General features: G+C 40.8%; 1 protein-coding gene across 2 annotated transcripts in view; it reads left to right on the top strand.

Annotated features, from left to right (window-relative positions):
- The window catches only part of PLEKHG7 (pleckstrin homology and RhoGEF domain containing G7), an 83,456-nt gene that overhangs the window by 27,826 nt on the left and 41,225 nt on the right, over positions 1–14,405 (top strand). For both annotated transcript variants that reach the window (XM_027543173.1, XM_027543174.1), the window contains 2 exons: positions 10,259–10,357; positions 11,244–11,387. In XM_027543173.1, coding sequence (XP_027398974.1) covers positions 10,259–10,357; positions 11,244–11,387 — 243 coding nt within the window. The remainder of the gene's footprint in view (positions 1–10,258; positions 10,358–11,243; positions 11,388–14,405) is intronic.

Raw genomic sequence — 14,405 nt, 5'->3', positions numbered from 1 at the left:
AGATATTTTACTCTTTTTGTTATAATGTTGAATGGGATTGTTTCCTTAATTTCTCTTTCCGATTTTTCGTTAGTGTATAGAAATGCAAAGGATTTCTGTGTATTAATTTTATATCCTTCAGCTTTACTGTATTCATTCATTAGCTCTAATAATTTTCTCATGGCATCTTTAGGGCTTTCTATGTATAGTATCATGTTATCTGAAAACAGAGTTTTACTTTTTCTTTTCCAGTCTGCATTCCTTTTCTTTCCTTTTCTTTGGTTGCTGTGGCTAAGACTTCCAAAACGAGGTTGAATAGTAATGGTTAGAGTGGGCACCCTTGTCTTGTTCCTGTTCTTAGAGTTAATGCTTTCAGTTTTTCACCACTGAGAATAATGTTTTCTGTGAGTTTGTTGTTTATGGCCTTTATTATGTTGAGGTATGTTCCTTCTGTGCCTACTTTCTGGAGAGTTTTTATCATAAATGGTAAAATTTTGAATTTTTGAATTTTGATAAAATTGTTGAATTTTATCAAAAGCCTTCTCTGTATCTATTGAGATGATCATATGGTTTTTATCTTTCAGTTTGTTAATATGGTGTATCACATTGATTGATTTGCATATGTGAAGAATCCTTGCATCTCTGCGGTAAAGCCCACTCGATCATGATGCGTGATCCTTTTAATGTGTTGTTGGATTCTTTTGTTAGAATTTTGTTGAGGATTTTTGCATCTGTGTTCACCAGTGATATTGGCATATAATTTTCTTTTTTTGTGTTGTTGTTGTCTGGTTTTGGTATGAGGGTAAAGGTGGCCTCATAGAATGAATTTGGGAGTCTTCCTTACTCTGCAATTTTCTGGAAGAGTTTGGGCAAGATAGGTGTTACCTCTTCTCTAAACTTTTGGTAGAATTCACCTGTGAAGCCATCTGATCCTGGGCTTTTGTTTGTTGGAAAATTTTTGATTACCATTTCTATTTCCATGCTTGCGATTGATCTGTTCATGTTTTCTATTTCTTCCTGGCCTAGTTTTGTCAGGTTATACTTTTCTAAGAATTTGTCCATTTCTACTAGGTTGTCCATTTTATTGGCATATAGTTGCTCTTATGATCCTTTGTATCTTTGTATTGTCTATTGTAACTTCTCCTTTTTTATTTCCAGTTTTATTGATTTGAGTCTTCTTTTTTTTTCTTGATGAGTCTGGCTAATAGTTTGTCGATTATTTTTATCTTCTCAAAGAACTCGCTTTTAGTTTTATTGATCTTTGCTGTTGTCTCTTTCTTTTTCACTTATTTCTGCTCTGATCTTTATGATGTCTTTCCTTCTACCTTTGGGAGCTTTGTTCTCTTTCTAGTTGCTTTAGCTGTAAGATTAGATTTTTTTTTTTTTTTTTTTTGGCGTTTCTCTTGTTTCTTGAGGTAGGCTTGTATTGCTGTAAACTTCCCACTTAGCACTGCTTTTACTGCATCCCATAGGTTTTGAGTTGTCATGCTTTCCCTTTGTCATTCCTCTTTGATTTCTTCAGTGGCCTCTTGGTTATTCAAAAGCGTATTGTTTAGCCTCCATCTGTTTGTGTTTTTTAGTTTTTTTTTTTCCCCCCTGTAGTTGATAAACACAGCCTCACAGCATTGTGGTCAGAAAAGATGCTTGAAATGATTCCAGTTTTTTTTTTAAGTTACCAAGGCTTTATTTATGACCCAAGATGTGATCTATCCTGGAGAATGTTCCATGTGTACTTGGGAAAAAAGTGAAATCTACTGTTTTGGATTGAAATACCCTGTAGATACCAATTAGGTTCAACTGGTCCAATATATCATTTAAAGTTTGTGTTTCCTTATTAATTTTCTCTCTGGATGATCTGTTCATTGGTGTGAGTGGGGTGTTAAAGTCCCCCACTATTATTGTGTTACTGTCAATTTTCCCTTTAATAGTTGTTAGCATTTGCCTTATGTATTGAGGTGCTCCTATGTTGGGTGCATATATAATTTTTATGTCTTATTCAATTGATCCCTTGATCATTATGTAGTGTCCTTCTTATCTCTTGTAATGGTCTTCGTTTTGAAGTCTATTTTATCTGGTATGAGTATTGCTACTCCCTCTTTCTTTCGATTTCTCTTTGCATGGAATACCTTTTTCCAGTCCCTCACTTTCAGTCTGTACATGTCCCTAGGTCTAAAGTGGGTCCCTTGTAGACAGAATATATAGGGGTCTAGTTTTTGTATCCATTCAGCCAGTCTGTATCTTTTGCTTGAAGCATTTAGTCCATTTTCGTTTAAGGTAATTATTGATATGTATGATCCTGTTACCTTTTACTTTTCTGTTTTGGGTTTGTTTTTATAGGCTTTTTGTTCCTCTTGTGTTTCCTGTCTAGAGAAGCTCCTTTAAGATTTGTTGTAAAGCTAATTTGGTGGTGTTGAATTCTCTTAATTTTTGCTTATCTATAAAGCTTTTGATTTTTCCTTTAAAACTGAATGAGATCCTTGCTGGATACAGTAATCTTGGTTGTAAGTTTTTTCCTTTCATCATCTTCAGTATATCCTGCCATTCCCTTATGACCCGCAGAATTTCTGTTGCAAGATCAGTGATTAGCCTTATGGGGATCCCCTTATATATTATTTTTTGCTTTTACCTTGCTGCTTTTAATATTTTTTGTATTTAACTATCATTAGTTTGATTAATATGTCTTAGCATATTTCTATTTGAGTTCATTCTGTATGGGACTCTCTGGACTTCCTGAACTTGGGTGGCTACTTCCTTTCCCATGTTAGGGAAGTTTTCAACTATAGTCTCCTCAAATATTTTCTCAGACCCTTTGTTTTCCTCTTTTTCTTCTGTTGTTCTTGTTCATTTACTCAGTTTTGTCTTACTCTTTGTGACCCCATCAACTGCAGCAGGCCAGGCTTCCCTGTCTTTCACCATCACCCAGACCTTGCGTAAACTCATGTCCATTGAGTCAATGATGTCATCCAACCATATCATCCTCTGTCGTCCCCTTCTCCTCCTGCCTTCAATCTTTCCCAGCATCAGGGTCTTTTCTAATGAGTCAGCTCTTCCCATCAGGTGACAAAATATTGGAACTTCAGCTTCATCATCATTCTTTCCATGAACATTCAGGACTGAGTTCCTTTAGAATGGACTGGTGGGATCTCCTTGCAGTCCAAGGGACTCTCAAGAGTCTTCTCCAACACCACAATTCAAAAGCATCAATTCTTCATCACTCAGCCTTCTTTATGGTCCAACTCTCACATCCATACATGACTACTGGAAAAACCATAGCTTTGACCATACCAATCTTTGTTGGAAAAGTAATGTCTCTGGTTTTTAATATGCTGTCTAGATTTGCCATAGCTTTCCTTCCAAGGAGCAAACATCTTTTAATTTCATGGCTGCAGTCATCATCTGCAGTGATTTTGGAGCCCAAGAAAATAAAGTCTGTCACTGCTTTCATTGTTTCCCCATCTATTTGCCATGAAGTGATGGGACAGGATGCCATGATCTTAGTTTTTTGAATGTTGAGTTTTAAGCCAGCTTTTTCACTCTCCTCTTTCACTTTCATCAAGGGGTTCTTGAGTTCCTCTTCTCTTTGTGCTTATTAGGGTAGTGTCATCTGCATATCTGAGGTTGTTGATATTTCTCCTGGAAATCTTGGTTCCAACTTGAGCTTCATCCGGCCTGGCATTTTGCATGATATCCTCTGCATAGAAGTTAAATAAGCAGGGTGACAATATACAGCCTTGACATACTCCTTTCCTGATTTGGAACCAATCTGTTGTTCCATGTCCAGTTCTAACTATTGCTTCTTGGCCTGCATACAGATTTCTCAGGAGGCAGGTCAGGTGGTCTGGTATTCCCATCTCTTGAAGAATTTTCCACAGTTTGTTGTGATACACACAGTCAAAGGCTGTGACATAGTTAATAAAGCAGAAGGAGATGTTTTTCTGAAAGTCCTTTTTCTATGATCCAGTGGATGTTGGAAATTTGATATCTGATTCCTGTGCCTTTTCTAAATCCAGCTTGTATATCTGGAAGTTCTCAGTTCACATACTGTTGAAGCCTAGCTTGAAGAATTTTGACCAGTATCGTACTAGCATGTGAAATAAGCACAATTGTGCAGTAGTTTGAACATTCTTTGACATTGTTCTTCTTTGGAATTGAAATGAACACTGACCTTCTCCAGCCCTATGGCCACTGCTGAGTTTTCTAAATTTGCTGGTGTATTGAGTGTAGCACTTTAATAGCATCATCTTTTAGCATTTGAAATAACTCAGCTGGAATTCTGTTACCTCCACTAACTTTGTTTCTAGTAAAGCTTCCTAAAGCCTACTTCACTTCATTCTCCTAGGATGTCTGGCTCTAAGTGAGTGACCACACCTTCGTGGTTGTCTGGGTCATTAGGACCTTTTTGTATGGTTCTTCTGTGTATTCTTGGCCCTTCTGCTTAATATCTTCTGCTTCTGTTAGTTCCGTCCCATTTCTGTCTTTTATTGTGCCCATCTTTGCATGAAATGTTCCCTTGGTATCTCTAATTTCTTGAGGAGATCTCTAGTCTTTCCCATTCTATTGTTTTTCCCTCTTTCTTTGCATTGTTCCCTTAAGAAGACTTTCTTATTGTTCTTCTCATTGAAGGTCCTTGTTAAACATTTCTTATATCTTCTTGATCCATGCCTTCATTCTATTTATCTGTGCCTCCATTTTATTTTCAAGATTTGGGGCCATCTTTACTATCATTACTCTGAATTCTTTTTCAGGTAGACTGCCTGTTTCCTCTTCATTTGTTTGGTCTTGTGGGTTTTTACCATGTTCCTTCATCTGCTGCATGTTTCTCTGTCTTTTTATTTTGTGTAGTTTGCTGTGTTTGGCATCTCCTTTCTACAGGCTGGAAGGTCATAGTTCCTATTTGTGAAACCTGCCCCCAGTGGGTGGCATTGGACCAGTGCCTTGTGAAGGTTTCCTGATTGAGGGGACTTGTACCTGTGATCTGGTGGATGGAACTGAATCTTGTCTCTGAAGGGCAGTGTTTTGTCCAGCAGTGTGTTTGGGGTGTCTCTGGGCTTGGTGTGGCTTTTGGCAGCCTGTCTGCTAACGGGCAGGGTTATATTCCTGTTTTGCTGAAGGGTTGGCATTGAGGCATCTGGCACTGAAGCTTACTGGCTTTTGGGTGGGACCTGGTCTTAGTGTTGAGATAAAGGCCTTTGGGAGAACTCTTGCCAAATAATGTCTCATGGAGTTGGGGATTCTCTGGTGGTCCAAAGTCCTGGACTCGGGTCTTCCAACTTGGAGATTCAAGCATGACCTCTTACTGTAGCACCAAGACTTCACAGGCCACATAGAAGACAAAACTCCAAGACAGTTGGTGAAAGCAACACTCACCAACCAAGAACACCCAAAGAAACTCACAGACTTGAGAAGAGAGAAAATAGAGAAAAAAGAACAAAAACAGGAGTCAAAAACAAAGAGAACAGTCAAGCCAATAGAGAAATCTATAAATGAGAATGAATACTAAAAACTAGACTAGCAAAAAGACAAAATCAAAAATGGGGGAGAAATGCACTATAACTAAAGAGTACTGTAAAAATAGGAAAAAAGTAAGTTTATTTTAAAATAAGATGCTTTTTAAAAAGGAAAAAGTAAAAATTAAAGGAATGATAAAGAACAACATTACAATACAAAAGGAGAGAGTGGAGTAAGAAGAATGTCCTCCTGAGCCCTCCATTGCCCTCTCCACACTTTGCTTACTCCGAAAGTCCTCCAGTAGTGCTCAGAAAGTCTCTGAACCTGCCGTGGATGCTGTTGGATCAGCTCAGACTCAGATCTGGCCTTACTCTCACCTGTACTTGCTCCCCAAATCCACAATTGCCCCTAAAGTCCAGAGTCTCAGGCTAATAGCAGAGATTTAATCTGCTGCACCTATGGCCACAGGAGTGAATTCCCCTCCTCTTTTTTATTCACACAGCCCCTGGTGCTCCACTTTGGTTTGGGGCCCACCTCTGTTTGTAGGCCACCCTCAAGTGTCTTCCCCACCTAGACCAGAGGGGGCAGAAGTAGCAGCTCATTAAGACTCACTTTCTCAGTCGGGCTGGGAAGAAGGGCTTTGGAAGCCTCAGATGGGGAGTGCCTACTGCAGCCAAGGCCTATGGGAAGTTTCCACAGTCTGAGGTGGGTCATGCCCTCTCCCAGAGGAATTGGCCTCAGGTCTTGTGTCTCTCAGTAGAGCTAAGTTGCATAGGCTCCCAGGAAGGTATGGGTTGTAACCTGTGCCGGCTCACAGCCTGATGACAGCTGCTGCCTCTAGCGTTGGGACCACAGCAGCAGTATTTTGTCCCCTGCCTCAGGCCTTCTCCTTGTCTTTGGCAGTGGCCAGTTGGCTTGCCTTCCCCACTCTGGGATCATAATCTGCAGCTGCGTCTAGTTCTGCCACTGGTGCTCACTGGTGTTGGTGGTGGCTTTGGCCAGGCATATCTACCTCTTGTTCAGTCACTAAGTTGTCTGACTCTTTGCTACCCCATTAGCTGCAGCACACAAGGCTTTCCTGTCCTTCACTGTCTCCCAAAGTTTGCTCAAACTCATGTTCATTGAGTCGGTAATGCCATCTAACCATCTCAACCTCTGTCACCCCCTTCTCTTCTTTCCCTCAATCTTTCCCAGCATCAGGGTCTTTTCCAATGAGACGGCTTTTCATATCAAGTAGCCAAAGTATTGGAGCTTCAGCATCAGTCCTTCCAATGAATATTCAGGGTTGATTTTCTGTAGGATTGACTGGTTGGATCTCCTTGCTGTCCAAGGGACTCTCAAGGGTCTTCTCCAACACCACAGTTCGAGAGCATCAGTTCTTGGGTGCTCAGCCTTCTTTATGGTCCAGCTCTCACATCCATATATGAGTACTAGAAAAACCATACCTTTGACCGTATGGACTGGTGTCGGCCAAGTGATGTCTCTGCTTCTGAATATGCTGTCTAGATTTGTCATAGCTTTTCTTCCAAGGAGCAACCATATTTTAATTTCATGGTTTCAGTCACCATCTGCAGTAATTTTGGAGCCCAAGCCCTGTGTGTCACTGTTTCCATTGTTTCCTCATCTATTTGCCATGAAGTGATGGGACTGGATGCCATTATTTTAGTTTTTTTGAATGTTGAATTTCAAGCCAGTTTTTCACTCTCCTCTTTCACCCTCATCAAGAGGTTCTTGAGTTCCTCTTCAGTTTCTGCCATTAGAGTGGTATCATCTGCATATCTGAGGTTGTTGATATTTCTCCCAGCAGTCTTCATTCCAGCTTGAGCTTCATCCAGCCTGGCATTTTGTATGATGTACTCTGCTTATAAGCTAAATAACCATGTCCAGTTCTAACTGTTGCTTCCTGTCCTGAATACAAGTTTCTCAGGAGGCAGATTAGATGGTCTGCTATTTCCATCTCTAAGACTTTTCCATGCTTTGTTGTAATCGACACAAGCAAAGGCTGTAGCATAGTCAATGAAGCAGAAGTAGATTTTTTTTTGGAATTCCTTTGCTTTTTCTACCATCCAACAAATGTTGGTAAATTGATCTCTGATTCTTATGCCTTTTCTAAATCCAGGTTGTACTTCTGGAAGGTCTTGGTTCACATATTGTTGAAGTCTAGCCTGAAGGATTTTGAGCATTACCTTACTAACACGTGAAATGAGTGCAATTGTATGGTAGTTTGAACATTCTTTGGCATTGCCCTTCTTTGGGATTGGAATGAAGAGTGACCTTTTCCAGTCCTTTAGCCATTGCTGAGTTTCCCAAATTTGTGGCAGACTGAGCACAGCACTTTAACAGCATCATCTTTTAGGATTTGAAATAGCCCAGTTGAAATTCCATCACCTCCACTGTCTTTGTAGTAATGCTTCCTAAGGCCCATTTGACTTCACACTCAAGGATATCTGGCTGTAGGGAAATGATTACACCATCATGGTTATCTGGGTCATTAAGACCTTTTTTGTACGGTTCTTCTGTATGTATCTCCCTCAGGGGTTGGGCAACTCACAGCTGTTGCTCATCCCACCTGTATCATTTTTGAAGGTGAGTTCCTGCAATCCGCCAGCGCAAGGAGTCAGAGGCTCCCGGCTGCAACAATCTCTTGCCTCTCTGAGAGGCCCAGTCTTTCACCTGGACTGCCTCAGCTGTGTCATACTAGCCTTCTCAGAATATCTTCAGAGCAGTCAACACTGGTGCTCTTCCTGGAAGCCTGAGCACCCAGCCCCCACTCACAGCAGTGGGCATGAGTGTAAGCCACGTCTCAGCTGGGAAGTGCTGTTTGGCAACGAACTCTGTGGTGAATTCTCTCTGTTTTGCCTTCTGACCACCTGTTGCTTTGTTCCTCTCTGAGGTTCCAAAACTCCCCCTTGTCCTCACCCATGAGGGGGTTTCTGAACATGTTGGAACTTTTCCTCCTTCAGTCTCCCTCCCCAGGGTGCTGGTCCCTGTCCCAAAATCCTTTTTTTTTTTTTTTTAAATCTTTATCTTTTGCCCTACCTCGTTCTGAGAAAATTGGCTTGCCTTTTTGGAAGTCAAGGATCTCCTACCAGCATTCAGAATGTATTCTATATGAGTTGATCCACATGCAGATGTATTTTTGATGTATTTGTGGGGAGGAAGTTGATCTCCCTGTCTTATTCCTCCACCATCTTGAAAGTCCCCCCACCTCTTAGTTATTAAATTCAAGCCCTGAGAATTAACCTTGACTTATTTTCTTTACCTTCTATGTTCTCTCAAATACCTTTAATATCTTCTCATTGCCTCTCCACCAGAAGCCAGTGCCACCATAGTGGAAGGAGTACAGCTTCCAGCGATGGGTCTGTAACTCTAAAGAGTTAATGTTTCCTTTGAGAGGACTGTCCCTTCCTTTCTCACTATCATATCCACCAAGCACTTTGGTCAGGAGGTTGGTCAGATCCTTAGAAAGCCACAGTGAGTGTTCTTCAAGGTAGAGGGCTGGCGCCCACGTTCCCCATGTCCACTGCATCTTCCATTGCCTCAGCTTCCTTATTTTCCAACTGACTGCTGATTTTTAATTTCCACAACATGCAGTCACTATGGTTTCAGACATCAACAAAAGGCACATGTCCCAGTTGCTGTAGGAGGTCCCCAACCAGCTCCAAGATTTCTCTGCTACTATGAAGTTAATAAGTCTCTAATAAGTTTCTTCTTTTGGTGCCATAACCCTAGCAGAGAATTCAGCCATGGCCCTTTAGCACTTTCTGAAATTATTATAGGGTTGTCTTTCCGACACACAGGGAGCTACATCCCCACAATAGCAGATAAGCCTTCCTTCTCTGGCTCCTTTACCTAAAGTTGAATGATGTCCACCAGCATCATGCACCCTGAAGCAATACAGCAAGTTAAAATGTTGTTTGTGATAAACATTTATCTGAAAGGCAGCCAAGTTGACTTTGGAGAGCCTCACATTGTTATTTGATAGCTTCTTCTTGGTTTAGTTGCTAAAATGAACTCTTAAAATGAGTAATTCATGATGTTGCAAGAGCAGAAAAATTAAAAAGTCACAACAGAGTAAGTTTCAAAAGGATATATGAATGTGATACCATTAAAAATTAATTGTAAATACAATAAGAAAAATGTTTTCAATAATTACCTGGGGGTGGGGGGAGTCAGTGGAGATTACAGGTAACTTTGCTTTTCTTTGTGGTTTTGTTTCTCAGTTTTCTACAGCAACCGTATATTACCTTTGAACCTGATTCTTTTAACTAATATTATTTAAAATAAAAATTATAACAAAAATAAGTAGGTGTTCCAATCTAAGGAAACTAGAGTTTCTAGCATATCGTGGTATTCTCCAGCTGAGAATTACTGTATTGGGAAGTTGCTTTAATACTCTGGACTTTATTTAGTCATCTGCTAAATGAGGGGTTGAACTAAGATCTCCAAGGCCCCTTCTGATGGTAAAGTCCATCAGAAAAGTTAGACTGTGAAGGACTAACTTTTGCAGGGTGCACACTAGACAGAAATCCATCTAATTGCTATATGGCTGTTCTGCTTTTGTGGCTCTGGGTTTTTTTTTTTTTTTAGTAAAAATGAGAGGTTTGGATCAGCCATGTTCACCAGCCTTTCTCCTTCATGTCTGACATTCTGAACTCCTGTGGATCAGACTCTGGCTCAGAAATGGCTTTTCACCTGTTAGTGGTTCATAGATAAAATGCGCAGCCTGATCTCCTACATGTGGGACCGTGAAACAAAGATGCTGAAGCTACCAGAGGCGTATCACTAAAAGAATTCAAGTTTGAAAATCCTGTTCTTTACAATCTCTTAGCAGGGCAAAGACAAGAACAAGCATATATCTGATCTGGAAGACTGCCTGTCCTCTTTGAAGATTACAGACTTCAGGGACTATGAGTTCCACACCCTGAAGGTATCTCCTGATTTGCTTTCTGTGTGGCTTCTTTTTTTGTTTTCGTCAGTATTATAAGATGTCAGATTATTGCATTGTTCATAAGAATAGCAAAGTGCCTGAGAGAAGCCCAGACCGGGGTAGAAGGAGGTCTGCTCTCTGTAAAGCACATTGAAACCTCGGGAAAGTCATTTTATCTTAAATAAAGTAATGGACATGAGAGTACTTTGTAGACCAAGAAGTCCTATACAAATGTTACAGCTCTTCTCACTAGGCCTTCATTTCCTCATTTGACAAATAAGCTGGTTTTTATAAGACAATTCCTGATGGTCTCTTTAAACTCTCATTTCATGATTCTTCAGTAGTTAATTTCAGCAAGTGTTACTAGTGGAACCTGGATCAGATTTCCCAGTTCTGGGTTTGGGATTCTTTTTAAACTGTAAATAACATGTCCATCCCATGCATGGGAGGAATTGATATCCCAAAGTCGTGCAGAGAGAACTGTGGTTTGGGTAACTCTACCCCGAGGGATGGGCTTCCTGGTGACGCAGACAGTAAATCTGCCTGCAATGCAGGAGACCTGGGTTCAATCCCTGGGTCAGGAAGATCAATCCCTGAGTTGAAAAGATTCCCTGAAGAAGGGAATGTGTGCTTACTCCAGTTGGAGAATTCCATGGTCATAGGAACCTGGTAGATTGCAGTCCATGGGATCCCAAAAGGTCAGACAGGACTGAGCAACTAACACTTCACTTTTTCACTTTCATCCAGAGGGGTGCCTGGGGCTTGCAATGGGAAATCATGATTTGGGAGATTGCTTGTTTCTGTTGCACTACACATCCAAGAAAGGACAACAGGTCAACCCATCAAGGTGGAAACGTTTTGTTCTCCCTTTTTCTCCCACATACAGGATAAGACCTGGAATGAAGTCATGGAAATGCATCAGAAACTTCCTACTAATCAATTAGACTTGAGAAAGCAACAAGAGGCTGTGTGGGAACTCTTCACGAGTGAATGCACTTATTTTTTGGACCATTTATTAGTTCTTAAGATGGTAATGCTGGCTTTAATTTTTGTTAGATGGAAAACATTGGTTCTTTGGGGACTTGTTTCTTTTTTCCATGCTGAAGAAAGGTGGGAGGCTCCCCTCTTTCAGGGGATCCTAAGGAAATTTTATTTATCTTTGATTATCTGCAACTTGGTTTCTCTCCATTCTTTTCTTAAACATAGACTCTGAGGATTGGGTGAGACCTTCTCAGTAAACTGGTCCAGCTGTCCGTGTGATGTCTGACTCTCTTCTGCCTGATGCGCACCCTGTGTTTGCACACTATTCTGGGTCAGGGAGCTCACAGCCACCCTCAAGGCAGCCATTCCCTCTCTGGTCAGCTTGCTCTTTGGGCTCTTTTACTCCCTTATGTTCAGTGCCAGACGCTTTGTCTGCCATGGAGCCACAGTCAGAGATTTCCAGGACAACCATCCATGTGTAACACAAGGGGCTTGGATTATACAGTGTGTTCATGATGTCTATCATGAAAACAGTGCCCCTGAAGTTGTACAGTGCACTGGTCCTGGTCTGGGGAGGCTCTGAGCAGAGAACTCCTTGTAGAAGAAGCACAGGGCAAGGGATAGAAAGGGAGGAAATGCCTTCTAAGACCACAGGGGAGGATGGACCACATTGCTCCCAAGGTTGCCTCTGCCCATAAGCACTTTCAAATCCTGGCATCTCTCATACCCAGGGAAAGGCACTGTGTTGGGAGACATGAGTTCAAGTCCTGGTCTGCCTCTGACTTGCCTTGTGAACTTAAAGTCTAGTCTTCCATTTCATAAAACAGAAGATTCTTTCTGTCAAGGTCCAGATAGTAAATATTTTGGGCTTTGCCAACCATGTGGTCTTTATTGCAACTACTCAGCTCTTGCGTTGCAGTACAAAAGAAGCTATAAATAATTTGTAAAGAAATGTATGTGGCTGTGTTAAAATAATATCTTATTTACAAAAATGGGCAGCAGACCTGATTTATCCCACAGCATGTCTTTTGTCATTCCTGCTCTAAGCTACAAAAGGGATAACAATACCATAAGATATGATCATTCTGATGACCAGAAATCTCTCAAGTGCTATACAAATGTTAGTTATTTACTGTAATGTTTATTGTGTCAGTCGTTGCCAAGTACTTTACCAGCAAAATGTAAATAGGAAAGACACTTAGAAAGTTGAAACTTGGAGATTGTTTCGGTTAGGATATAGAAAACTAGTTAACTAAGACTGTATATTATTGACCCATGTAACCATAAAGCCCAGAGGTGAGAGAGAATACAAGGTTGGTTTGATCAAGGGGCTCAAAATCAAGGACAGAATTTCTTTTCGTCTCTCATGCCTGCCTTCCATGGTCTGAGCTTCATCCTATGGCCAGCTTCTGTTATAGTCACAGAGTGGCTGTTGTCCTGGAGGCTCTGGAGAGAGTAAGAAATAGAAAGGGGAGGGAGGGAAAGAAAGAGACAGAAATCTATTTTCTTAACATTCATAGCCAGAGTCTTGATTTTCGTTCAGTTTGCACTGGTCTGAGTCACATGCACACTGTTGAACCAGCTACCGTGTTAAGGAAGGAGGGTGCTCATTGTCTTAAGGGATCACATTCAAGGAATGAGGAAGGGCAGACACTGAGGTGACAACTGGGATAATGTTAGGGGGAGCACTGGGGCTGAGTGGGAACCAGTAGATGTTCACTGCAGAGCACTCACCTCATGAGCTCCACTGCCTTCCTTTGCCCTAATAAACAAAACGGAACTTCTGTCCCACTGTCAACTACATAAGCTTTTTAAATTAGCATTTTCTGTTGAAAAGAAGCTCAATTAGTGTTTATTTTCAACCCCCCTCCCTGGTGTTTAGAGTATATGAGTACCTCCCTTTACACAATCAATATAAATTTCCCAAAGTTGCTTGTAAATTGGAATTTTGTAACTCAAATTCACTGAAAGACTCAATATTTTTCTTAAATGGCAAAAAATTCTATAAAGCAAAGAATTTTTTTTTAGTTTATTTTAATTGGAGGCTAATTACTTTACAATATTGTGGTGGTTTTTGCCATACATTAACATGAATCAGCCATGGGTGTACATGTGTTCCGCCCTGACCCTCCCTCCCCATCCATCCCTCAGGATCATCCCAGTGCAGCAGCCCTGAGCACGCTGTCTCATGCATCAAACCTGGACTGGCGATCTGTTTCACATATGATAAAATACATGTTTCAATGCTATTCTCTCAAATCATCCCACCCTCGCCTTCTCCCACAGAGTCCAAAAGTCTGTTCTTTACATCTGTGTCTCTGTTGCTGTCTCGCATATAGGGTCATCGTTACCATCTTTCTAAATTCCATATATATGCGTTAATATACTGTATTGGTGTTTTTCTTTCTGACTTATTTCGCTATGTATAATAGGCTCCAGTTTCATCCACCTCATTAGAACTGATTCAAAGGCATTCTTTTTAATAGCTGAGTAATATTCCATTGTGTATATGTATCACAGCTTTCTTATCCATTCATCTGCCGATGGACATCTAGGTTGCTTCCATGTCTTGGCTATTGTAAACAGTTAAAGAATCTTATAGCACAAAGATGATTTCTTCTAAATGTCTCCAATTTATCTGAAGTCATGGTTTCTGTTTCTTACCGCTATGTGTTTTAAATGCTTAGATATAGACAGACTTCCAGACAACGGGTGCTGCCTAGATTGCGGGAAGCTCTAAATCAGTGGTTCTCAAAGTGTAGTCCCTGAACCAGCAGCATCAGAATCACTTGGGAACTTGTTAGAAATCCATATTCTCATATCTCATCAGAGACCTACCCAATCAGAAAGGCTTGGGGTAGGGCCTGCTAATCTCTGGTTTAACAGGGCCTCTAAATGATTCTGATGCAAGTTCAAGAACCGTTTACTGCATTGATTAAGTAATATAGAAATAGGAATTGGAAAACATTGGTGATCTAAAGCCCAAGCTTTTCATACCTGTAATTCCTAACTTATTTGGTCCCTCCGAATGCTTCATCTTATTGATACAGAGTGTTCCTATTTCAAT

Source organism: Bos indicus x Bos taurus, chromosome 5, assembly GCF_003369695.1.
Source record: "Bos indicus x Bos taurus breed Angus x Brahman F1 hybrid chromosome 5, Bos_hybrid_MaternalHap_v2.0, whole genome shotgun sequence".
Classification (NCBI taxonomy): Eukaryota; Metazoa; Chordata; class Mammalia; order Artiodactyla; family Bovidae; genus Bos; species Bos indicus x Bos taurus.
This window is presented reverse-complemented; position numbering and strand designations above follow the sequence as displayed.